The 23,867-nt window shown below is 55.8% G+C and overlaps 1 protein-coding gene across 1 annotated transcript; it reads right to left on the bottom strand.

Annotated features, from left to right (window-relative positions):
* Window positions 1-2,423: 2,423 nt before the first annotated feature.
* On the bottom strand, window positions 2,424-17,498 carry DNMT3L (DNA methyltransferase 3 like). Its single transcript, XM_037845382.1, has 14 exons — window positions 17,488-17,498; window positions 16,669-16,722; window positions 15,506-15,901; window positions 15,090-15,385; window positions 14,791-14,835; window positions 14,047-14,126; window positions 13,859-13,971; window positions 13,042-13,213; window positions 12,291-12,378; window positions 9,709-9,797; window positions 7,192-7,267; window positions 6,645-6,784; window positions 5,497-5,582; window positions 2,424-2,812 (listed from the first exon to the last, which is right to left on the bottom strand). The coding sequence occupies exons 1-14, from the start codon at window positions 17,496-17,498 to the stop codon at window positions 2,647-2,649; spliced, it is 1,812 nt and encodes a 603-aa protein (XP_037701310.1). The 3' UTR covers window positions 2,424-2,646.
* Window positions 17,499-23,867: the final 6,369 nt, after the last annotated feature.

Here is a 23,867-nt window from a genome sequence, read left to right as displayed (position 1 = left end):
TCAAAGAATTCTAATCTAATCAACACTGATACATCTGCCTCCACAAGATTGCATCAAAGATAACAGCATTTTGGGGGCCATAATACATCCAAACCGGCACACAAGGTTCTGTCCTTGAAGTGATTTTTCCTTCAACATGTGGCTTTTCTGTCCCTTTTAGTCTGGGCTGGCAGTGGTTCCACTCAGAGCTCACAAAAAACTTGTGGGCTTCACATGCAGCACTAAGGGGTTCCAACTGTCAGAGAAAAGAACTTTCCACAGACCCTCCCTGGATAGGTGCATCTCCCACCCTGACTTGCACTGAAATGGGTGCCTGGATCCCTGCTCACTTAAACCCTCACATGGGGCACTGTTCTCTGGGGACTCACTTTCCAAAAACTCAGAATTTTCCAAAGCATCATCTGGTTTCTTGTGTCCAGAAGCCCAGTGCTCAGCTTATCCCTTTCGTCTCGTGTTCACCATGAGCTGCAGGGAGAAGCCAGGCTGCCTGTTCCAGATTCCAGTTTGGAAATCTCCTCAGCTAAGTGTCTGATTTGTCACTCTCAAATTCTGCCCTCCATCTGAAATCAGAGCTCAATTTAGTCAAGTTCTCTGCCATTTTAAAACAAGGCTTATTCCTTCCAGTCGGCAACGACACATTCATCATTTCCTTCTAAGGCCTCATTGTCATCTTTAGCATCCATATTTCTACCAACGGTCTCTTCCAAGCAGTCTCAGCCTTTTCTATCCAGCTCCTCACCATTCTCCCAGCTCTACCCATGACCCAGTTCCAAAGCCGTTTCCACATTTTTGGGATTTGTAACAACAGCACCCCACTCTCCTGGTACCAAAATCTGTTTTGGTTTCCTAGGCCACTCCAGCAAATACCATGCAATGGGTCAGCTTAAACAGTAGGGATTTATTAGCTCATGGTTTTGAGACCAGGAAAATATCCAAATCAAGGCACCCTCAGAGAGATGCTTTCTCCCCAAAGTCCAGCTGTCGGTGACCCTGGGCTCCTCTACACACGGCAAAGCATGTGGTGGTACCTGCTGTTCTCTCCCTTCTCTCTGGGTTTCGTGGATTTCAGCTTCTTGCTTCCTGAATTCATTCTGTTTATAAATGATTGAAACCCGTCCTGACTGAGCTGGGCCACACCTGAACTGCGGTAGCCTCATCAAAAGGTCCCCACTTACATTGGGTCCACACCACAGGAGTGGACATCCTGTCATACTGACGCCACTGAGGACTTTTCTATTTCAAGATATTTTTTAAAAATCTCCAACAGGTCACATTTAAACCTCACCTTTCTTTCTCAAAGCATTTAACATACGCCAACGGCACCAGGGCCAGCTGCAGGGGTCTCCAAATCCCAGTGCTAATTCCCAGGACAACTTGAGGGCATTCAGTATGTAAATCTAAATCCCTGCGGGAGTTTTCGCGCTAACCTGGGATTCCCCTAGAGCTCGTGGCATGTGAGTTGGGCCCAGCTGAGTTGGTGCTCTCACGATGGTGTGGTGTTGACGGCGGCCCGGTGTTGGTGTGATCACGGTGTGGTGTGGTGGTCTGTGGTGGTCTCCCCTCGGTGCACCTACTGTCAACTGCCCTCGGACCCAGGGAGAAGCAGTCACATGCTGTGCGTGGAAGGGCGAGTAGCACACCCCAACGCAGACGCTCTTCCTCGTAACCGTGTCCCTGTGTGGGTGACCCCAGGGTAGGACCCCTTAAAGATGTTATTTTTCATCAAGGTGCCACCCAACCGAATGAGGGTGGGTCTCAGTCCATACGACCCGAGACCTCATAAGGAGAAGAACCGGAAGCCAGAAGCCAGAGGAGGCCACAGGAGGGTTAGGGGTACCAGAAGAGCAGACACAGGAGCCAGAGGTGGCCATGTGACAGGGGCAGAGCTGCAGGCCACGGAGCCCCGAAGACGGCCGGCGGCTGGACACCAGGCCCCGGAGAAGGCCAGCCTCGTCACTCCTGGACTTTGAACGTCTCCCGGCCTCTGAAACGCGAGCTGCAGATGCCCGCAGGTCAAGCCCACCCACTGGTTTGCTGTGGTCACAGACCTGGCAAACTGGACGCTCTGCCATCAGACTCGGCCACGGTGTCTGGGTTCTGCGTTCAGTCCGTTCTTCACTCCAAGCTCCACGAGGGATGGGGTGTTGACACGGCCCTAAGCCGGGCGTGCAATTGCTCTCAGCGCATTGCAGGGAAGTCCCGAGGTGCTGTGTCCACGTGTCCATCCAGCACATCCAGCTGGCACTTACGCAGCACCCTGCTCGTCGTCCCCACACCCCCAGTGTCCCACAGAACCACACAGAGCCTGTTCCTGTGCATTGAACACCAGAAACGACCAAAGAATATTCCAGAATAAACATATTTTAACTTTCAACCAGAACACAAATATTTTTGGTAGTGCCACGTGACCCTAACATCGGGATCTTGTTTGTAACTGCTCAGAGCTCTGGGCACCCCATGGACGAACATAATGGGGAGGGGCCCTGCGTCTCTGCTGCCAAATAAAAGACGGACCTGTGCCAACCACAATAAATCAAAACTCAAGCAAATAAAATAATAATCTGAAGAGGAAAGAGAGACAATATGAAGAACATTATTTTTGTTCTAGGAAAAGTCTTTTTCTGTTTTCACAGTATAATGATTCATTCACAAAGAGGAAGTGAGTTCCATTGAAAAATACTTGAAATACTCTCTGAGGGGGAGAAAGCAGTTCTTGACCAGCGCGGCCGGGCCCTGGGCGGGGAGCTTTGCTCTCTGCCGGTCCCAAGCGCGCAGTGACAACTCGTCTTCAGGGGCCAGAGCCGAGTCTCGGCTGTGAAGGAGAGAAGGATGCTGGTTGCAAATCTGCAAGGTCCCCACTGCACCCACGAGGAAGGTGTGGGGGGCACAGGGAGGTGGGGGGCTCCATGCTTGCATGGGAGGGGGCACGGTGGCTGGCAGCAATCTCTCTCAGACTGTCGGGGTCCTGAAGTCCAGCATCTTTGCAAAGGGATGTCCACGTTCCACCAGTGTCCACACGGTGGTGGAAGGACAGCATGTCCTTGGTCCACGGCTCCGATGGCTCCTGCTCCCTGATCCCCACAGGCTGCAAGCAGGGAGGGCCGGCCCCTGGCCCAGCCCAGTGGGCCCCCTTTCCACATGATGAGCAGGAGCCGGAAGCCTCCAGAAGCAGCTGCAGGCCGGCCCAGGGCAGCCAACCCACAGAGAGGGAAAGGATGTGGCCAATAAAAAAGAGGGCTTGTGAAAAAAAAATGCTCATTATAAAATTTTAAGAAAAGAAATCTTGAGTAGCTACACTAATATCTCACAAAACAGACTTCAGAGCAAAGAAAATTACTGGGACGTGTTGTATTAATAAAAGGGTCAAAAAAAGGATGTGGCCAAATCTGCCTTTCCCAGGCTGTTTCCGGGCAGACTTCCAAGAGGACAAAGACCCCACGCGGCCCTTCGCTGTCCCCTGGGAGCGCCCGTGGCCTCTGGGGAGGTGCTGGACCCCTAGTGCAGGCGTGGGCAGGGGGCCGGGAGACGAGCGGGACTTGGGGTGTGACGAGCCCTGGGAGAGAGAGGCTGCGCCAACAGGGGGCTGCTAACCCCTCTCACGCTCCCAGGGTGTCGACTGGGTCTTGGGGCATCTCCTGGGTTCCCTTGGGGCTGGCCCCCTGCCCCCCAACTCCCAGGGCAGCTGGAGGCCGTGCTCGAGTCCGACGGAGCAGGTGGCTGGTGGCAGCGGATGCCACGGGTGGCGACTGCCCTTCCTGACAGCTCCACTTTCCATGAGGGGGGTTCTCAATCCTCACCACCGAGAGAACCCCTGAGCCTGGACGGGGCACCCAGGGGAGCTGATCTCCCAGGACCCTGCCCCGGGGGATCCAAGGGCCAAGGACTCATGGAGGACAGGAGGCGCCTCCGGGCTGAGCCAGGAGGAGTCCCCGGGCGTGACCAGGCCCGGGTCGGGGCTGGAGGGGACGGGTGCCTTCCCCGAGCGGCTCTCGGGTGCCCGGGTTGCTTCCAGGGGGTGTGATTCTGGCTGTCTTGGGGGTCCCGGGCGGCGGCAGGACGGGCCCTGCGTCCTGGGTCCACGAGCCTGTGCACCCAGCCCTCCCCTGCCCACCGCACCCAGCTCCTCCTCACCTCCTCGGAGAGACTGAGGCAGGGAGAAGGGGTGAGAGCAAGCGCAGGGGAGATGGTGCAGGAGACGTGGACGGCCTGAAACCTCCCAAAATGAGTGTTTTGGAAAATGGCCTTGCCTTAGTGCCACCTGAACGCAGGCCCCGGAGGGGTGTCAGGCCAGGGGAACACGGGGACACCAGCCTCCAGGAACCAGGCTGCAGCCCACCGCCAGCCACGGGCCAGGTAAGAGGAAACCTGCCTCGGTTTCCCCAGGTGATGCACCTGACGTGCTCCACACGATTCCATGAGCCAGACGCCGCGCTGGGCAAGGGGTACAGGGTGGGGAGGGCAGACCCAGAGCCACAGGGGGCTCCCGGGCACAGGGGTGCAGGTGAGGACAAGAAACAAGGTGAGCGCAGAGCAGGGATGGGGAGGGGAGCTGGGATGGGGGAGGGGAGATGGGGCGGAGAGGGGAGCTGGGGCGGGGAGGGGAGCTGGGATGGGAAAGAGGAGCTGGGGCGGGGAGGGGAGCTGGGAGGGGGGTGCTGGGATGGGGGAGGGAGCTGGGGCGGGCAGGGGAGCTGGGGTGGGGAGGGGAGCTGGGATGGGGGAGGGGTGCTGGGATGGGGAGGGGAGCTGGGATGGGGGAGGGGTGCTGGGATGGGGAGGGGAGCTGGGATGGGACAGGGGAGCTGGGGTGGGGACGGGAGCTGGGAGGCGGTGGGCACATCTGGACGGAGGAGAAGACCTTGAGGCCGAGGCCTGAGGCAGGTGCAGGACGGGGTGAGGGGGACTGGGGGCGGGGGTGGGGGGGGTGCCCGGGGCAGTGGAGGAGGGGGTGTGGGTGTGGGTGTGGGTGTGAGAGAGTGGGGGTGTATGAACTGGTGTGAGTGTGAGCATAAGATGGCATGTTTGAGTGCTGTGTGAGTGGGTGTGCCTGGGTGTGTGTGAGAATGTGGGGTGCATGGGGTGAGGGGCTGTGTGTGTGTACACATGTGAGGGTGTGAACGGGTGTGAGCACGGGAGAGCAATGTGAGTGGGTAGGGGCATGTAAGTACATGTGTGTGTCTGTGATGTGTGTGCGTGTGCAAGCACGTGAGTGTGGGGGTGTGAGCATGTGGGTGAGTGTGCATGGTGTGGGTGGCGTGTACACGTGACAGTGAGTGCCGGACGGGGCAGGGTGCTCAGGAGACGGGGGGTGCTGGGGGCTGAGCCGTGTGGCCCAGTCTGCGGCCTGGGGAGGGTCTGGGTGGGAAGGGGACGTTCCGGCCCTCCCTGGGCTGCTCTGGGCCTGTGCCCCTCACAAACACCCCCCGTTTCTCCAGCTCCTGCCTTGGGGGGCCCCGAGGCTGGATGGGTAGCCCTTGAGCCCCGGAGGGCAGCTACCTCTTCACGGCGGGCAGGTTGCTCCACACACGCACGGCGTCCTGCACGGCCCTCCCGCGGGCGTCCTGGATGGTCACCGGGTCAGTCTGTGGGGGGACAGTGGCCGCGCTCAGCCTGGCCCCCACCTCCCAGCCCACCGCGGGGGGGCTCTCGGGCAGCCTGGCTGCAGGTCACCCGCCGTCGGCCCCGCTCACCAGTCACTGTTGGCAAATCTCGTGAGAAGGAAAGCCCGTGGCGTGTTCTGCACAGTGACCGACGGGCTGCCGTGCCCCCGCCGACACCCACGGCCCCACCCGCTGACCCCGCCGCCCTCTGCCCCCAACCCCACTAAAGGCAACGACGCCCTTGGTCTTGGAGAGTCAGACTGGATGTTTTGTCGCAGGGAGGAGAGAGGTTTCACTGGCAGCAAGAAGGGTTTTCCAAAGTGCAAATGCTGCAGTGAGCTCATGGGGAGCCATGCGGGCTTCCTGGAAGGCACCGGAAGGAAAGGGGAGGCCGCAGAGGGCGGCAGGACGTGGGCCACCAGTGGAGGGGGAGGCCGGGGGTGGGAGGGAGGCTGAGCGGGGACCAGAGGCAGCCCGGTCCCCGACACCAACCCCGAGGCGGCCCGGACTCCACTTCTCAGACCCGGGGAGCTGCAGAGAAGGCCCCACGGAGACTGATCCCAAGAACCCCCCAGACACACTGGCCCCCTCCCGCTTCCAGACCCCCTGCTAGAAAGGGGTGTGTCACAACTTCGTGAGTGTGTGCACTGTGTATGTGTGTGCACGTGTGCACGTGTGTGTAAATCTGCATGTGATGTGTGTGTGTGTGTGTGCTTGGTGGAGGAAGGCACGTGTACACACACATGCATGTACGTGAGGCACAGGAGACATGGGTGCAGGCTGCGGTGGGCATTTGCCCTGTGGCAGCAGCAGCCGTTCCAAGGGTGCAGGGTGGGCGCGCAGCGGGAGGGCCCTCCGTGGTCACGCGCGAGAGGCCCTGTGCTCCCGGGCGCACCTGCCCCCGAAGCCGGTGTGAAGAGAGACGGGATCTTGAGCCCTGGATTGGCCGAAGGGTGGCACCCCTACCCAAGGAGAGCCCCACGTGTCCCATGGGGCGGTGTGGGGAGCAGAGGGGCCCCTGGCCATGCACACACACCCGCGCACCTCCAGGAAGCGAGATGCCACGGCCCGGTCCTCCGCGGTCAGCACCAGGTTGTCCACGAACATCCAGAAGAAGGGCTGCCCGCTGCCCGGCCGGGGCCGCGCGTACTGCAGGAGCCGGTGAAACTGGAACACGTACCACCCTGGGGGGTGGGGCAGGGTCACGGGGTGCAGGAGGGGCGAGCCCGGCGTGGAGATGCGACCACCTGGGGGTCAGTGCAGTGCAGGGGAGCAGGAGGCACACAGCGGGGTGCTGTGCTCCCACAGGACAAATTCCGCATCTATGCAACTGGGGTATGCGGTGCCAGGGTGAGGGGCCCAGCAGTGACGGGCACGGGGTGTGCACTCCGGTGACGCCTTCACGGGGGGCACCAAAGCCAAAACTCATCCAACTAGACACTTGAAATGTGCAATTTATCAAGGCTGGATTATACCGCAAAACAGGTGTTTTTAAAAAATGCAACACTATTTGCAATTTCTTCCCTCCCCAAGGAGGGTTGGGGTGGTGAGAAGGGGCTGGAGCTCAGAGCCTTCTGGAAGCATCTCTTACCGGGAGGGTGCTCACAGGGATGACCGAGGGGAGGCGTGGCGCCGTACAGGAGGTCGAAGGGGCCCCATTCTTCCACCTGCAAGACACGGTGCACAGGACGCCTTGTTGTATCACGAGGTCGCGTGTGCTGGGGGCAAACGCTGCTTCCGTTGCCAACAACAGCTGAAGATGGGGGTGCTGAAACCACGTGATGGCCACTGTCCAGTACATGATGCGGCCACTCTGCTCAGCTTGCGGGACCCCAACACAGCCCCAAGAAACCCGAGCCCCTGGGTGCAGAGGAAGCCCCGACCCTCACACAGCCACCTCGCTCTCCCCCTCCCCACCCCCCACCGCAGCTGGCCTTGGAGCTCTCTCCTCCTCCGGGTGGGGGGACGCCTGGACGGGTCACCTGCAACCAGCACCCCTCCCCACAAACGCACTGGCAATGGAAATCACTCCTGGGTGTCAAGTCCTTCAGGAACCCTCCTGGGGGGCTGGCATCGAACCCGAGATTCGGGGAATCATGTGTCGTCCGGGAAAGCCAAGACGGTCTCCCGATGCCGGCAGCGAGCAGCTGGGCTCCGACAGCTGGCCACGACATTCCCGCCGAGGATAAACAATTCCCGCCACCAGCCGTCATCAGGCAAGGTCACTCGTTGACCCTGGCGGACTCGGACAGCGAGGGCACTCCGCGGTCACGCCCGGCCCTCCCCGGGGGCAGCGTTTGCCAGTGTGTCGTTCCTCCAGAAGAAAGCGAATAGGATGCCCGGTGCCGGGACCCCCCTGCTTCCTGACAGCACAACGGGGGTCTCCTCAGAGCCTCCCCCAAGCCGCCCTTCCCGGGACGCCCCGTGGCCTCTGCCGCACCCTCCCGGGTGGCAGCGAGAGATGAGCCTGGCTCTGCACCGGCCTGTCCCCGGGCCCTGGGCTCCGGCCCCGCCCCGCCCTGCTGAGTGGAGGCAGGGGTGGCAAGTGGGCGTCTGGTCAGAGGAAGGGGGTGAGGCAGAGGAGGTGAGAGCAGGGTGAGGGTCCCAGGCAAACACTCCTGGTGACTGCAACCAGGGTGGCTGCTCGTGCCTACCTGACAGCCCAGCTAGGAACAGCTGTGCAGGTGCAGCTGGCCCCGCCCAGCAGGAAGGAGGAGGAGCCCGAGGCTCAGGGAGGACCCCTGCTCACCCGAGAGACCCTGCAGCCAGCAGCCTAGAATGCGGGCTGCTAGAGGCCGGGGAAGAGTGCTGGGTCCTGGCCCGTCTCACGACACAGGGTCTGTGACAATGTGCAGTGCATGGCAGGCTGGGGACCCCGAACCCCCACGACTAATTAACCATAGGCAGTGTGTTATGTGAGGGGAGGGTGTGTCTTGCATCTTCTTTGACTGTATCAAGGGACATGTCTTCTCTGTCTGGAATTTTCTTGCAGCCCTGCCAGAAACAAGGCTGCGAAGCCTACAAATCACCGTCATGTTCCCCATCACAAATGTCCCTGGAGGTGACCCGGTCAAGTGCACAGGCTGGGCAGAGGCCAGAAAGGGGTTGCCAGGGCTGGGGGTCACAGTGGGGATGCTTGAGGGCTGAGGGGTGTCAGCTGTCATGAGGAGACCCGCCTGGGGCTTTGGGGCAGGGGGACCCATGGATGGTGGAGCCCAGGCCTCTCCAGGCCCTGTCAGCATGGGGACGAGACCCTCATATCAGGCTCTGGGCTGATGGGAGCCAAGTGATGAGGTCCAGCTGGTCTGCAGGGTTGGGGGAGCAAACCCCCTGGTGGCCCCCTCTCCCTGCTGCCCCCCTCCCTTCAATGCCCTCTGCTCCCCCAGATCCTGCACCCCACAGCTATTCAGCTCCCAGGCGGCTGCACCTCGGGGCTCCGTCCTGGGCACCGGGCAGGCGGGTGATGCAAGCCCCTGGTCCCTGCCGCCCCCCCAGGAGCAGGGCACCCCCACCTGCAGCCTGTGAGGGGCCTGCGGTCCTGCTGATGCCGCAGCGGCTGCCCGCGACCCAAGTTGCAAATGGGAGCTGCAAAGCCGCTCCTTGCCACTGCTGTGGACAGCGGTGGGGGGCCCCTGGGAGGGGCCTGGGTGGGGGCTGCTCCTTGCGCATCTGGGGTTCCACTGACAGGGAAAAGTCGCGTTGCTAGGACCACGTCACCTAGCCTCAGTGTTCGAGAATTTTTGGTTCGAGACTCAGCACTTTCATCTTAGAGGAGGGGTAAGTGTGCAACCCTCGGCTGAGCAGCCCCCCATTATGGGTGGTGGGAATGGGCCACTTGGGCTCTGAGCTGGTGGACCAGGGTGCTGCGGCTGCCCACCTGCCCGGGATGTGAGGATCATGACACGGGCGACTCGGCTCTCCCTGGGGACGCGCTGTGGCACGGTGCCCCAGCCAGCTTCCTGGGCGTCACCTGGCCTCAGACCGCGCGGGTGGAGAGCAGATTCCTGCCAGAGCCGCACGGCGTCCAGCCTCCCGGGCCCTGCTCCCCGAGGCCCACCTGCCCGTCCGCCCCCTGGGCCCAGGTCCGAGCTGGCCCGGCTGCACTCACGTCTCTCCGCACCACGTCCGTGACGTCCTCCAGGTGTCTCAGCCGCTCCTGGCCCGAGCCGCTCTCCAGGAAGCCCAAGCTCAGCAGCTCTGCCGGAGGGACGAGAGGGCTCATGACCATTCCTGTCCCACAAGGAGGGACAGTGGCCGGGATGGCAGGACACATACCCGCCTCTGATGCATAACCTCCACCCTCTTAGAGACGGGGTGGGGACTGAGGGTGAGGATACTTGTCCCACCGTGAGCTGAGCAAACACCACCAAGCGCCAATTTAGGAAAGTCAAGCCAATCTGTGGCAGAACCAGGCCCGGCGCTCGGTGTGCTAGGAAACAGCCGGGCCCGCAGCCTCCATGACATGGCCAGTGTGGGCGGCAGGGACCAGGGACGGGCCTTGGAGGAGACCACGTCGGGGACAGACAAGTGCCCGGAGCACAGCTGCAGAAAGGGCTGAAGGACGCCTGGTGGGAACGGGAGATGGGCTGTCACGCCCCCCGTGTGCCCTGGTTTTCCCGACCATGATGTGGGCCACTGCGGAGAACCCTGTCCCCACGTGGGCCGTGTGCAGACACCGTGAAGTGCACTCAGACGTGGAGGCGTCTGCCTGGTCCTGGGCCTAGAGCCGTAGCAGGTTCTCCAAAGGCGCAGCAGGAGGGGCCGGCGTGGGCCCAGGGCACAGGGGCTAGGCTGGGCAACACTCAGCCGGCAGGGCCGGGAGGGTGGGTGGTCCTGGGATAGCAAGGGGGGACCCTAGGAGGTTGTGGGGAGTCCTGGGAGGGTGTGGGGGGGGTCCCTGGAAGGTTGTGGGAGCCTAGGAGGGTATGGGAGCCCCTGACAAGGTTCAGGAGGACTCTGGATGTGTATGGGAGTTCTGGGAGGTTGTGGGGGTCCCTGGGAGGGTGTGGGCAGCCCTGGGATGGCTGGGGTCTCTGGGGGGTTTCAGGGGGCCCTGGAGGGTGCAGGGTGACCCTGGAAGGTTACAAGGGGCCCTGGGAAGATACAGGGTGCCATGAGACGATGTGGGTGGACCTGAGGATATGGGGGTTTCCCTGGGAGATTGTGGGGGTCCCAGGGAGGGTACAGCTGGCTCCGTGGAAGGTTGTGCAGCACCCTGAGAGGATGGGGGGCCTTAGGGACTTGGGTGGTCCTGGGAGGGTACAAGAGGGCCTGGGAGGCTGTGGGGGAGCCCTGGAAGGTTGCGGGGACCCCGGGAGGGTGTGGAGGCCCTTCGAGGGGTCAGGCTGTGTGGCGGCGTCTGAACTGGCCTCCGGCCGCCTCAGCTGTCCTAGGCATGGAGCGGGGCCGTCACTGGTGGTTTACCCATCGTGTCATCCTTGTGCTTACTTTTTGTATTTTGCTGGGTAAAGTCCTCTCTGCTGGGAGGTGGGCTCAGGAAGCCCCTGCACCACCCCCAGACGTACCCCCAGGCAGGGACAGATAATCAGAACTGGGGTGGAGGTCAGAGGCAGTGCGGGGTCCAGGGGTGGGCCGGGGGTCCGGGGCAGGGCAGGGCCTGTGGGGGTGTGCTGTCTGCAGTGCCACAGCTCAGACTGGGGAAGAGTCGGGGTCTCCGGGGAGGGGGTCCGGGCCTGGCTGAGCGGAGGTTGGGGTGAGGCCCGTGGATGCGTTTCCCACGCAGGCGCCGACAGAACCACACCTGGGTCAGGTCTGACAGCCGAGGGACCCTGTCCCTCCCTCCCGGCCGTGTCCAGTGGAACTGGGCGCACCAAAAACCCAGGGTCGGGCCGGGCTCTGGGGTCAGCTGTCTGTGCTCCCGCCTCTCCCCGGGTGCCCTCAGCCTAGGGCCGAGTTCAGGGTGTCCCACAGTGAGGGCACCTCGCAAAGCTGTGATGGCCGGTGACATCCCGCATCCAGGTGGGGCCTGATGGCCGTCGATGCCTGACGCCATTGCACAGCCGTCACGGGGGTGGGGGTGCAGGCTGTGGGCACAGGCCCCTCCCCCCCCAGCCCTCAAAGCACCAGTCACCCCTTCCAGGGCGGGGCTGCAGCTAACCCAGCAGCTGGTGGCAAGCAGGATTTCAGGGGGCCCTGCCCACGGTCCCCCTGTCCTCACTCCCTGCTGGCATCTGGGGCATTGGGAGGTGCACCCAGCATGGGCACGGGGTGAGGGTGGGGGGTCTGGCTGCAAAGTCCAAGATGAAAGACCAGGAGGACTCGGCCACGGCTGGTGGTGAGCGTGGACCATGGGCAGGGGAGGGGAGGGAGCAGCTGGTGACAGCGGTGGGTGGCCTGGAGCGCCAGGTGGGCACAGCTGGGACCCGGCAGGGACCATCTCCTCCCAGCCCCCGCCCTGCCCAGCTCACCCCCACCCTGTACCCAGTGGGTGGCCGTGGCCCAGCGACCAGTTGTCCCAGGAGGCTGACCCTGCGCCTTGCCCACAGCGGGTCCGCCCCAGGCCGGGGCTGTCCCCAGGAGCGGGTGGTGGTCTGCCAGCTGTGTGCCGAGCATGCCGGAGGCCCAGGGTCTGTCACATCCGCTCCAGTGGCAGTCGTCTCCCGGATCCTCCCTTCCCACCATGGGCCGCGGCCCGTTTTGGGGGTGACTTTGGGACATGTCTGTGCTCACCTTTCTTGATGTCCCCAAAGAGAGACAGCACCCGGACCGGCTCTCTTTTCCACGCAGGCACAGTCTTATACATTTCAAGAGGACTTTCCTGTTAAAAAAGGAGGGGGTGACATCTGCCTGAGCCCGTGACATGCAGGTGGATTCCCCTCTGCAGCCGAGGCCCCCCTGGGGGAGCAGAGAAGGGCGCCAGGGGCCCGGGGTCCATCCTGGCTGCCACCCAGAGAAGGCGGACCTGCCCGCAGCCAGGGCGGCCTCCCCTCCTGGCCACTGGCCACCTGCAGCTACATCTTGGAAGAGGAAAAGCAGAGCGGGGGCATTTGCCCGGTTTTGAAGGAAGATTACCTATCCCGAGAGGAACCGCCTATTTTGTAATCCTTCAGTTCTGAGGCTTACACCTCAGAAATCCTAAACCCGCCCCAGCAGTGGGGAGCTCCTAGCTCCTCCCGACGAGCATCTGCGTCCGTCTGCTGGACGTATCGACACAGAACTCGCCGACACGCTCCCCAGGGCTGGCTCTCCCACCTGCCGGCGGTGCCCCCCACCCAGCCTCACCGCACAACACTGCCCAGCTCGAGCAGCGGTTAAGAAACAGACGGCACGGCAGAAATTGTTATTAAAGAGGAGAATGCAAGAAGGGGATTTGCTTAAAGCCTCTAGCTTCGCCCCGTGTTGCGGTGCACGGGCATTTACTGGCCGCACCCTGAGGGACCCGCTGCGGCTGGGGTGCCCGCGGCGCCCTCCCCGCCCTCACCGCCTCGCGGTCCTGGAAGGCCTTCAGCCGCCCGCGCCACTTCCTCCGCCGCCGCAGCAGCCCGTGGCCCGGGAGGGGCAGGCACAGGAAGCAGACCCAGTTGCTCATGGCCTGGAGCTTCCCCGACGTCCCGGGGCCCACCAGGGTGTCCACGCAGTCACAGCAGTAGCACCTGGGGGCACACAGGAAACCACGGCGCTGCGGGGGGTCTCGCACACGGGCCTGGGCACAGGGACCCGTTGCTTTGGGGTGAACGACAAAGGTCACCCCCAGGGTCATTGAAAAGGACAAGGTCAGCCCTGTTGGTTGCGGCGCCCCGTGAGGTGGGAGCCCTGGTGGGGGTTTGGGGGGTCCTGACACATGTGAACGGCCCAGAGGCTGAGTGGGGCGTCAGGAGACAGCGGGACCCTGGGGGAGCTTGTGCCCCTTGCCCAGCCCCTGGCTGAGACTGGCAGCCCGGGGACCAGGGTCCCACCACTGCACCCCATAATGAAAACTGAGTCTTGGCAGTAATAATAATAAAAAGAAAAATCACAAAAGCAAACTTCTGCCACCTCACTTCCTGTGTGCCACGGCTCTGGGCCAAAAGGGGTAGCTAAGGTGGAAACTGAGAACTTGGGAGGAAACCAGCCTTCTGGGAAGAGGGGACCCGCCAACCCCGGGGTGAGTAGCTGAGAAAGACGGGGGGGGTCCCAGACATGGGGGCAGTGGCTCCATCAACCCTCAGCCCTGGCCACCCAGTCCTGGGGAGCTGCCCTTGGCCGTGGACACCAGGTCGCAGGGAGCTGCCCCTGGCCGTGGGTGCCCCTCGCCTCACCGGGTGCAGTCGGGGTTCTCGCAGATGAGCAGCGTCTGGCCCGAGCAGCAGATGGAGCAGTAGGACTGGTAGCCGTCGTCGTCGTACAGGAAGAGGGAGCTCAGGAACTTGTCCTTGGCAAAGAACAGGGCCAGCTCGGGCTTGCCCTCTGTCCGGGGGCCCCCGCGCCATCACGCACCTCCGCTCACCTTACACGGAGTGCACATCCCTCCCTCAAACAGGGGGTGCTGTGTCCAGACCTGGCAGCTCCCACAGCAGATGCAGATGTCTGCAGGGAACAAAGCTCAGCACGTGTCACAGCAGCGAAGACGACCAGGAAATGCTTAGGAACCCATTTGACAACAGAAGAGCAAGACGCGTACGCTGAAAACACCCCAACAGTTGTCGAGAGAAATCAAAGAAGATCTCGATAAGCGGAAAGCCCCCTTGCTCCCACACAGGAAGACTTAGGATTGTTCAAAAAGCAACGCCCACGAGGTGACCTCCAGGTTCCCAACAACGTCCCCAACAACTTTTTTTTTTTTCCCCAGAAATGGACAAGCTGATTCTCAAATTCACATGGAAACACAAAGGATCCAGGAGAGACACATCAATGGAGAAAGAATGGAGATTAGTGGTGGCCGAGAGTGAAGGAGGGGAGACCCGGAGTGTGGGGTGCGGGTGGGATGGGGGTGACTATTCTGGGGTGATGAAAACATTCCAGAGGTAGCTTGTGGTGATGATTGCACGACTCGGTAAATAGAGTAAAAACAGTACTTGGCGCCCGTTCAACACAGCCTCAGGGGTCCGTGGGCGGACAGAGGGGCTCTGAGCTGGCCGTGGTGACACCTGCCACCTCCTGCGGGGATGCCTGTGTGCTGATGCACAGGTGACCTTCCCCTCTCGGCCGATGTCCCCCTGGCCTGGTCACGGCTGAGGGTGCCCCCACTCACCTTCTATGTCCTGCCGGTTCACCCTGACTTCGTAGGCGATCCGCTCTGGAAGAGAAAAGAAGGGGTACCCCACCCTCTTCTCCATGCTCTTTGTTCAAATGTAGGCAAGAAGCGAGCCTTACATTTGTCCCCTAAAGTCGCGAGAGCCCCAGGTCCCACTGATCCCCCTCCCCCAGCCCCCCTCTCCTGTGTCTTGGAAACACGGCTCTGGGTGGGGACCCCCACCCCCGCCTGGGGGGTCTGCATGATGTGTGACTATTCTGGAAACCCGAGCTTTGACCTCCCACAGGGGCTCTCACCTCTGCTAGGCCAGGGCGAGGCAGTGGGCAACGGTTCGCTGGAGCCCACCAGGATCACGTCCATGCTGAGCTCCTCGTCCAGGACTGGGGTGAGGGGTCCACAAGCAAGGATGGTGGCCATGCAGGACACCCCGGGACACCACGCCAGGCGACAGGCCACACACATGCCGGGAGACGATGCCATCGGCCACTGCCCGGGAGCCCTGACCCGCCCGGCTCTGTCCACCCTGCTCCCACCATGGGGTGAGAGGGAGCCCCTGGGATCCCCTTGGGGGTGTCCGGGCGGTGGGTGGCTCCTGCCCGGGAGGGAAGGGGAGGCAGGCCTCTGAGGCCCCCGGGGAGCCACGGCCAACGCAGCCCCGGCTGCCCTCCATGACCCCCATGCTCCCCGTCCCACAGGGCTCTGAGGCCCCCACCAAGGACCCGTGGGGACGGTCCCCGGGTTGCTCCCCAAAGGCAGGGAGGGCACTGGAGGAGGGGAAGGGGCCTCACGGATCTCAGTGGGCAGCCCCCACTGCTCCGGGTCCCCACGGCCGGCTGCGTCGGGGTCCGCGCTCTCCCGGGCCTCCAGGGTCGGGGTCCTGGGGCAGATCAGGGCCATGGAGACCTGGACAGCGCCCCAAGGAGCCAGGCGAACACGGTGTGCCCCGAAGGACCGGGGACCCCCAGAGTGGGCGCTGGGCAGCCTCCGGGGCAGGTCTGGGCTTGGCTGCAGGGCGCTGGGTGGGGGGCTTCGTCCGGCGGCGGGGGGCGGGGCGCGGAGGAGAGAGTGCGGGGGCGGGGGCGGGGGCGGGGCGGGAGGCTCGGTGGGGCTCAGGCGCCAAGCGGGGGCGGAAGTGGGGTGGGGGAGGGGAGAGGCGCCCAGGGCGGGGTGGGGGTGGACGGTGCCCGGACAGAGCTGGGGGAGGGTAGGGAGCTCGTGGGGGGCAGCTCAGGGTTGGGGTGGAGGAAGAGGGGACGAGGAGGTCCTCAATGCGGGGGTGGAGGTGGGATGGGGAGGGGAGGGGAGGGGGTGCTCAGCTGGGGTGGAGGCGGGGTGGGGGAGCGAGGGGAGGGGCTGGCGAGGTCAGAGCGATTATATAATTATAACGAGAAATTAAGAATTAACAAATGATTATGATTACTGAATCGTTATATAGATGCTTTTTCTTGCCATATTCTATGTAGAATAGGCAGAAGTTAACACCTGAAATTACTGAAACTCAGCTCCCAGCCCTGTGTGTTCTTGTCCCCCCTCTTGTTTGAATCTGTGAAAACCCTGGGCTCCTTAGACTCGGGGACAGATTTGGGGGCCCATAGGCCATGTCATTTGTTTCACGCATAGGAATAAACTCTTTCTCTCTTTGAAACCCCAGTGTCATGGACTGGCTGCTATTGGCATTGGGCAGAGCACCCCACATTTGTCCGGGATCATTATAATACTGGCCAAAAGTGGGGGGAATAGCCCCCGGGGGGAGCATAGATCCCCCCCTCAAGTGTGGGCTGCACAGAGTGACTTCTCCAAAAAGCACAGTATGGAAAGGGGGAAAACAACTACTATCTTTACTGTTCCACGGGGGAGATGCCTGGCAGAACCCACCTGAGCCAGGTGGCCAGGGTCCACATCCTAGGGGTGTCAGAAATAAAGTGGTACCTGTAAGGGAATAAACGCTCACTCGGTTCTGGAGGAGAAAAGAATCTATTTACGATCTTGCAAGATAGGGCGTCCAGCCAAACACGTGGTAGGCTGGCGTGCCAGAGGAAGAGAATGGCGATCTTTAAATCTCCTACTCCTAATTTGCAAGTCCCTCCCCTGTTTCCCCATTGACTGGGTACTACAGAGGTTACAGCCTATCCGAGAACACTAACTAATTCATCTTTTGAGATTTTAATTTGTACAGCCAATCCTAGAGAGCCAACTAGCTCATTATTGAGATTTTGAACCGATCAGCCTATCCCCCCCAATTTTCTTTTTTTTTTTTTGCTGTGAGTTCCCGCCTCTGATTTTACCTCGTATCTCTTTACATTCCAGTAACTATGGTTACTTTTCCATATAAGGAGCAGGCAGATTCTCTCTTCTCTTTGTCTGGGGCTTGTTTAAACTGGTTTTGCCTCCATTTCCCTTATTCTATGCTGTCTCTGTGTGAAAGCTAAACTTATTCCTTTCTTACAGGGGGAGCCCTGCTGACGGCACAAGCCCTTGACGCGACGGGAGCCCGACGGTCACTTCTCTGGGCTTTGAAAGTCCCCATCTGAGGCCTCCCATGAAGCCCCTGGCCAGCGCTCCTCACAGATGACCAGGACCCCAAGCAAGGGCAGCCTGAGACCCTGTCCCAGCCGAGAGGGGCCTATGGAGAGGTGACCGTGCAACGTCACATGGGACCCTGGCTGTGGTCCCAGGACAGACGGAGGACGTTACGGATAGACCATGGCGCCCTGAATGGACGGTGGGCGCCAGTGACTGATGAGGCAACCCTCTTGGTCCTCAGTTGAAACCAGCACCCCACCATGTAACTGTAACCAGCACCCCCACAACATAACTGTCACCAGCACCCCCACAATGTAAGAGTAACCAGTGCCCCACAATATAAGTGTAACCAGCACCCCCACAATGTAAGTGTAACCAGTGCCCCACATTACTGTAACCAGCACCCCCACAACATAACTGTAACCAGCACCCCACAATGTAACTGTCACCAGTGCCCCCACAACGTAAGTGTAACCAGTGCCCCCACAACATAACTGTAACCAGTGCCCCACAATGTAACTGTCACCAGCGCCCCCACAATGTAGGACACTAGTAGAGGGGACACCGGGGGATGGTTGGATGGGAACTCTCTACTGTCTTTGCAACTTTTCCTTTAATCTAAGACTATTCTGAAGTTAAAAGTTTCTTTAAAACAAAAAAAGGGAGATGGGGCAAGATGGAGGAGTGGTGAGGTGTGGGTTTTAATTACTGCTCTGGGGCAGTTGGTAGAAAGCTAGGAACTGCGAGGACTGGACATCGTAGAGGAGTCTGAGTTTGGACATACTTCATACAACACTCACAAACGTGTGGAACAGCTGAGATCAGTGAAATCTGTAAGTTTTTGCGGCCAGAGGACCTGTGCCCCTCCCTGCCAGGCTCAGTCCCAAGGGAGGAGAGGCTGTCGGTACTGAGAAGCAGGAGGGAGAACTGCAGTTGCAGAACTGATTAACAAACTCAGACTGCTGAACAAAAACTCCAACCATAGATAGACTGAGACCAGACAACAGAGAATCTGGGAGCAGTCAGCCCAGCGGAGAGGAGATAGGGCTAGCAAAACAGCAAAAAAACAAAAAAAACAAACACACACACACACACACACACACACACACACACACACACACAAATTAAAACAGACTTTTGGAGTTGGGGGTGAACATAAGATGGAGAAGGGCAGGGCTCAAACAGAATCAGGCACATGTGCAAACCCAGGGGGCCAGGGCCCTTCTCTGAAAAGCTGGTTTTTCTGGTTTCTTGATTGTTTCTTAATCGCCTGCAACTCCTTGTATTTTTGCATTTTAATAGCCCATCAGTACTTCAAGGAATGAATTGAAGGTTGTTTCTTTAAATAGTTTATACGGGGCACTTCTTTTTCTTTTTCTTATCTTTTTCTCTCTCTCTTTGTAAATAACTTTTGCAAGAAGCCCATTACAGAAGGCCTCAAAGAATTGCAATTTGGGCCCAGGCAAGAGCAGAGCTAAGAGAGCTCTGAGAGACAAAGCAATAAGTCTAGTAGGGAAGAAAATTTGCTAAAGACCATAACTTCCCAGGGAAAGGGGGCATAGCCCAGCTCTAGTGGCAGCCTTCCTTTGGGGAACTCAGACCCCAGGGGCTGGAATTCATTAACCAGCTTCAGTCAGCCATGTCCCTGATAGGGTCAGGGTCACCTGGAGAACTAAAAGCCCCCACCTCCTCACACTGGTGAGGGAGCTGTGGGCTGGCAAGTGTCACCTGCTGGGCTGCATAGGAGAAGCACAGAGTCTCAAGGCTTCACAGGAGGGTCTCATTCTCAAGGAAACTCCATACCCTCCCCATGAGACCTGGGCCTCTCTGGACTGGGAAAACCTGACTGGGGTCTACCATATCTGAGGAGACCCTCATACTAAAAGGCTACATAGAGGCAGGGTAAGAAACAAAAAAACAAGAGGTGAAAAACTGATCAACCAATCAGAATCTAAGCTAAAGGTCTAGAATAAGCTGAACTGAACACAAAGGGTTAGAGAACAAAGCCAACCAACAAGAAAACCCTAGGTCAAAGAGTGAAAACAAGCTCCAGACTAAACAAATCAAGAAAGTCAGATGCCTATACAGCTCAAGATACTGAGCCATACTAGGAAACATGAAAATATAGACCAGCCAAAGGAACAACTAATAGTTCAACCAAGATACAGGGGTTGAGGCAACTAATGATAAATCAATTCAATGAACTTAAGGAAAAAATAATTAAAGATGTTCAAACAAATCTCCTAAATCAATTCAAAAATCAAGTCAATGAACTGAGGGAAGACATAGTAAAAGAGATGAAGGATATAAGGAAGAAACTGGATGATTGTAAAGATCATGATAAACTTGAAAAAACAAATGGCAGAACTTATGGGAAGGAAGGGCATAATGGAGGAGATGAAAAAGACAATGGAGAAATACAACAGTAGATTTGAACAGGCAGAAGAAAGGATCAGTGAATTGGAAGACCAGACATCTGAATTCACACACATGAAAGAACAGATGGTGAAAAGAATGGAAAAATATGAACAGGGTCTTAGTGAGCTGAGTGACAACATGAAGCACACAAATATACATGTTATAGGTGCCCCAGAGGGAGAAGAGAGGGGAAAGGGCACAGAAAGAAAAATAGAAGAAATAATCACTGAAAATTTTCCAACTCTTATGAAAGACAGAAAATTACAGATTCAAGAAGTACAGCACACCCCAAAGAGAATAGACCCCAATAGACCTACTCCAAGAAACTTACTGATCAGATTGTCCAATGTCAATCTGAAATCAGGAAGAGAAAAGTTATCCATCACATACAAGGGAAGCTCAATAAGACCATGTACAGATTTCTCTGCAGAAACCATGGAGGCGAGAAGACAGTGGTATGATACATATAAGTTACTGAAAGAGAAGAACTGCCAACTAAGAATTCTATATCTGACAAAACTGTCCTTCAAAAATGAGGGAAAATCTCTTATGAAAGATGTAAAATTATGGATCCAAGAAGTGCAGGGTACCCTAAACAGAATAGATCTGAATAGGCCTATGCCAAGACACTTAGTAATCAGATCATCAAATGTCAAAGGTAAAGAGAATCCTGAAAGCAGTAAGAGAAAAGTGATCCATCATATACAAAGGAAGCTTGATAAGACTATGTGTGGATTTCTCCATAGAAACCATGGAGGCAAGATGTGGTGTGCTATATTGAAGATAGTGAAACAGAAAAACCACCAACCAAGAATCCTATATCCAGCAAAACTGTCCTTCAAATATGAGGGAGAGCTTAAAATATTCTCTGACAGACAATGACAGAGTCTGTGAACAAGATAAATGCTCTACAGGAAACACAAAGGGAGCACTACAGACAGATAGGAAAAGACAGGAGTGAGAGGTTTGGAACACAATTTTGGGTGATGGTAGCACAACAATGTAAGTACACTGACCGAAGATGACTGTGAGTATGGTTGAAAGAGGAAGGTTAGGAGCATGTGGGACACCAGAAGAAAAGAGGAAAGATAAAGACTGAGACTCTATAACTCAGTGAAACCTAGGGTGCTCAACAGTTGTGATGAAATGTACAAATATGTTTTACATGAGGTAGAACAAATGAATGTCAACATTGCAAGGTGTTAAAAATAGGGTGGGATTGGGGGGGAAATACAGTCAATGCAAACTAGAGACTACAATTAACAGAAACATTGAATTATGCTTCCTTTAATATAACAAAGGCAATATACCAAAGCTAAATGTATATGGGGGGGAGCATAGGGGAAGAGTATGGGACTCCTGGCATTGGTGATGATGTCCGACTCTTTATTCTACTTTAGCTTAATGGTATCTTTCCTTTTGTTGCTTCCTAGCTGTCACGTTTTGTTTTGTTTTTCTCTCTTTCTTCTTTCTTTTTCTTTTGCCTCTCTACCTTCTTTGACTCTTCCTCCTTCTTTGTAGAAGAAATGGAATGTCCTTATATAGATAGAGGTGATGGTGGTGAATACATAAATACATGACTATACAGGGAACCATCGATTGTTTACTTAGGAAGGAATGTATGGTGTGTGAACAAAACCGTCCTAAAAAAAAAAAGGGTTGATGAAGAAACCTTGAAGGCACTTTATTGAGTGAAATAAGACAGACACTGTGATGGTTAGGTTCATGCGTCAACTTGGCCAGGTGATGGTACTTAGCTGTCCAGTCAAGCAAGCACTGGCCTAAGCATTGCTGTGAGGACATTTATGGCTGGCTTATTAAATCATGTCAGTTGGCTGCAGCTGTGACTGATGACTCAAAGAAGGGAATGTCTTCCACAATGAGAGAATGCAGTTGGCTGGATTTAATCCAATCAATCAGTTGAAGACTTGTAAGCAAGACAGATACAGGACAGTCACTTCTTTTTCGGCTGACCAGAGAAGCATTTCCTGAGGAGTTTGTTGAAGTTGCCAGTGTGTTTCCTGAGGAGTTCATCGAACATTTTCATTGGAGTTGCCAGTTTGCTGACTGCTCTATGGAATTTGGACTCATGCATCCCACAGTTGCATGAGTCACTTTTATAAATCTTACATTCATAGATATCTCTCATTAATTCTGTTTCCCTAGAGAACCCTAATACAGACACATAAGGACAAATATTACAGGGTCTCACTGATATGAACTAATCATAATATGTAAACTCATAGACATGAAATATAAGTTACTGGGATATAGAATGAGGCTAAAGAATGGGGAGTGGTTCTCATTATGAGCACAATGTTCAACTAGGGTGAATTTAAACATTTGGAAATGGACATGGGTGATGGTAGCACATTGTGAGAATAACTAACAGTGATGAATGGTGTGTGAAAGTGGTGGAAAGGGGAAGCTCAGTGTCACATATGTCACCAGAAGGAAAGTTGGAGGTTAAAAGATGGGAATGTATAAAACAGTGAATCTTGTGGTGGACAATGTCCATGATTAACTGTACAAATATTAGAAATCTCTCTCATGAACTAGAACAAATATATGGCACTATAACTAGAAGTTAATAATAGAGGGGCACATAGGAAAAAAATATATACCTATTGTAAACTATATACTACAGTTAGTAGTATTTCAACATTCTTTCATCAACAGTAACAAACCTACTATACCAAAACTATGAATCAATAATGGAGGGGGATTGGTTAGGGGTATGGGAGGATTTGAGTTTCCTTTTTTGTCTTTATTTCTTTTCTGGAGTAATGAAAATGTTCTAAAAATTGAAAAAAAAATTAATTGTGGAGATGAATGCACAGCTGTATGATGGTACCATGGGCAATTGATTGTACACTTTGGATCTTTGGCTAATTGTATGGTATGTGAAGAATCCCAATAAAGTTTTTTTTTAAATGGAGAGATTAAAATATTTTCAGACAAACAGACACTGAGAAAGATTGTGAATAAGAGACTGGGGCTACAAGAAATACTAAAGGGAGTGTTACAGGCTGATAGGAAAAGACAGGAGAGAGAGGTTTGGAGAAGAGTGTAGAAATGAAGACTGCCAGGAAGGGTAAAAGGAGAGAGAGGAAAAAATAAGACATGACATATAAAATCCAAAGAAAACAAAATGGTAGAAGAAAGTACTGCCCTTACATTAATAACACTAAATGTAAATGGATTAAACTCCCCAATAAAAAGACACAGACTGGGAGAATGGATTAAAAAACAGGACCCATCTATATGTTGTCTACAAGAAACTCACTTTAGACATAAAGACAAAAATAGGATGAAAGTGAAAGATTGGAAAAAGGTATTTCATGCAAACAGCTACCAGAAAAAAGCGGGAGTAGCTATATTAATATAAGACAAATTAGACTTCAAAAGTAAAACAATTAAAAGAGACAAAGAAGGACACTATATATTAATAAAAGGTTCAACTCATCAAGAAAACACAACAATCATAAATATTTATGCACCAAACCAGAATGCCCCAAATTCATGAGGCAAACACTGCGATCACTGAAAGGAGAAGTAGGTACTACTACAATAATACTTGGAGAGTTCAATGCACTGCTCTCATCAATGAGAACATCTAGATAGAGGGTCAACAAGAAAATGGAGATGTTGAATTGTACGACAAATGAACGTGACTTGACAGACATTTATAGAACTCTACACCCCACAACAGCAGGATACACATTTTTCTCAAGTGCTCATGGAACATTCTCATGGATAGACCACATGTTGGGTCACAAAGCAAGTCTCAACAAATTAAAAAATACTGATATTATGATCATAATGGATATTGATATCCAGGTCATAACGGAATGAAGTTAGAAATAAATAACAGGCAGAAGATGGTAAAATTCACAAATACATGGAGACCAAAAAACACACTCTTAGAAAACCAGTGGGCAAAGGAAGAAATTACAAGAGAAATTAGTAAATACCTTGAGGCAAATGACAATGAAAACATAACATATCAAAACTCATGGTATGCAGCAAAGGTGGTGCTGAAGAGAGAAATTTATTGCCCTAAAAGCCTATATTAAAAGAAAAGAGAGAGCAAAAATTAAGGAATTAACTGTCCACTGGGAGGAACTAGAGAA

Source organism: Choloepus didactylus, chromosome 1, assembly GCF_015220235.1.
Source record: "Choloepus didactylus isolate mChoDid1 chromosome 1, mChoDid1.pri, whole genome shotgun sequence".
Classification (NCBI taxonomy): Eukaryota; Metazoa; Chordata; class Mammalia; order Pilosa; family Megalonychidae; genus Choloepus; species Choloepus didactylus.
The sequence above is the reverse complement of the archived record's forward strand: the minus strand, read 5'-3'. Positions and strand labels throughout refer to the sequence as shown.

Coding starts and splice junctions, on each gene's coding strand:
- DNMT3L (XM_037845382.1), bottom strand. Junction 14,836..15,089: donor CTCGCCCTGGCCTAGCAGAG/GTGAGAGCCCCT, acceptor TTTCTCTTCCAG/AGCGGATCGCCTACGAAGTC. Junction 14,127..14,790: donor GAACCGGCAGGACATAGAAG/GTGAGTGGGGGC, acceptor TGTTCCCTGCAG/ACATCTGCATCTGCTGTGGG.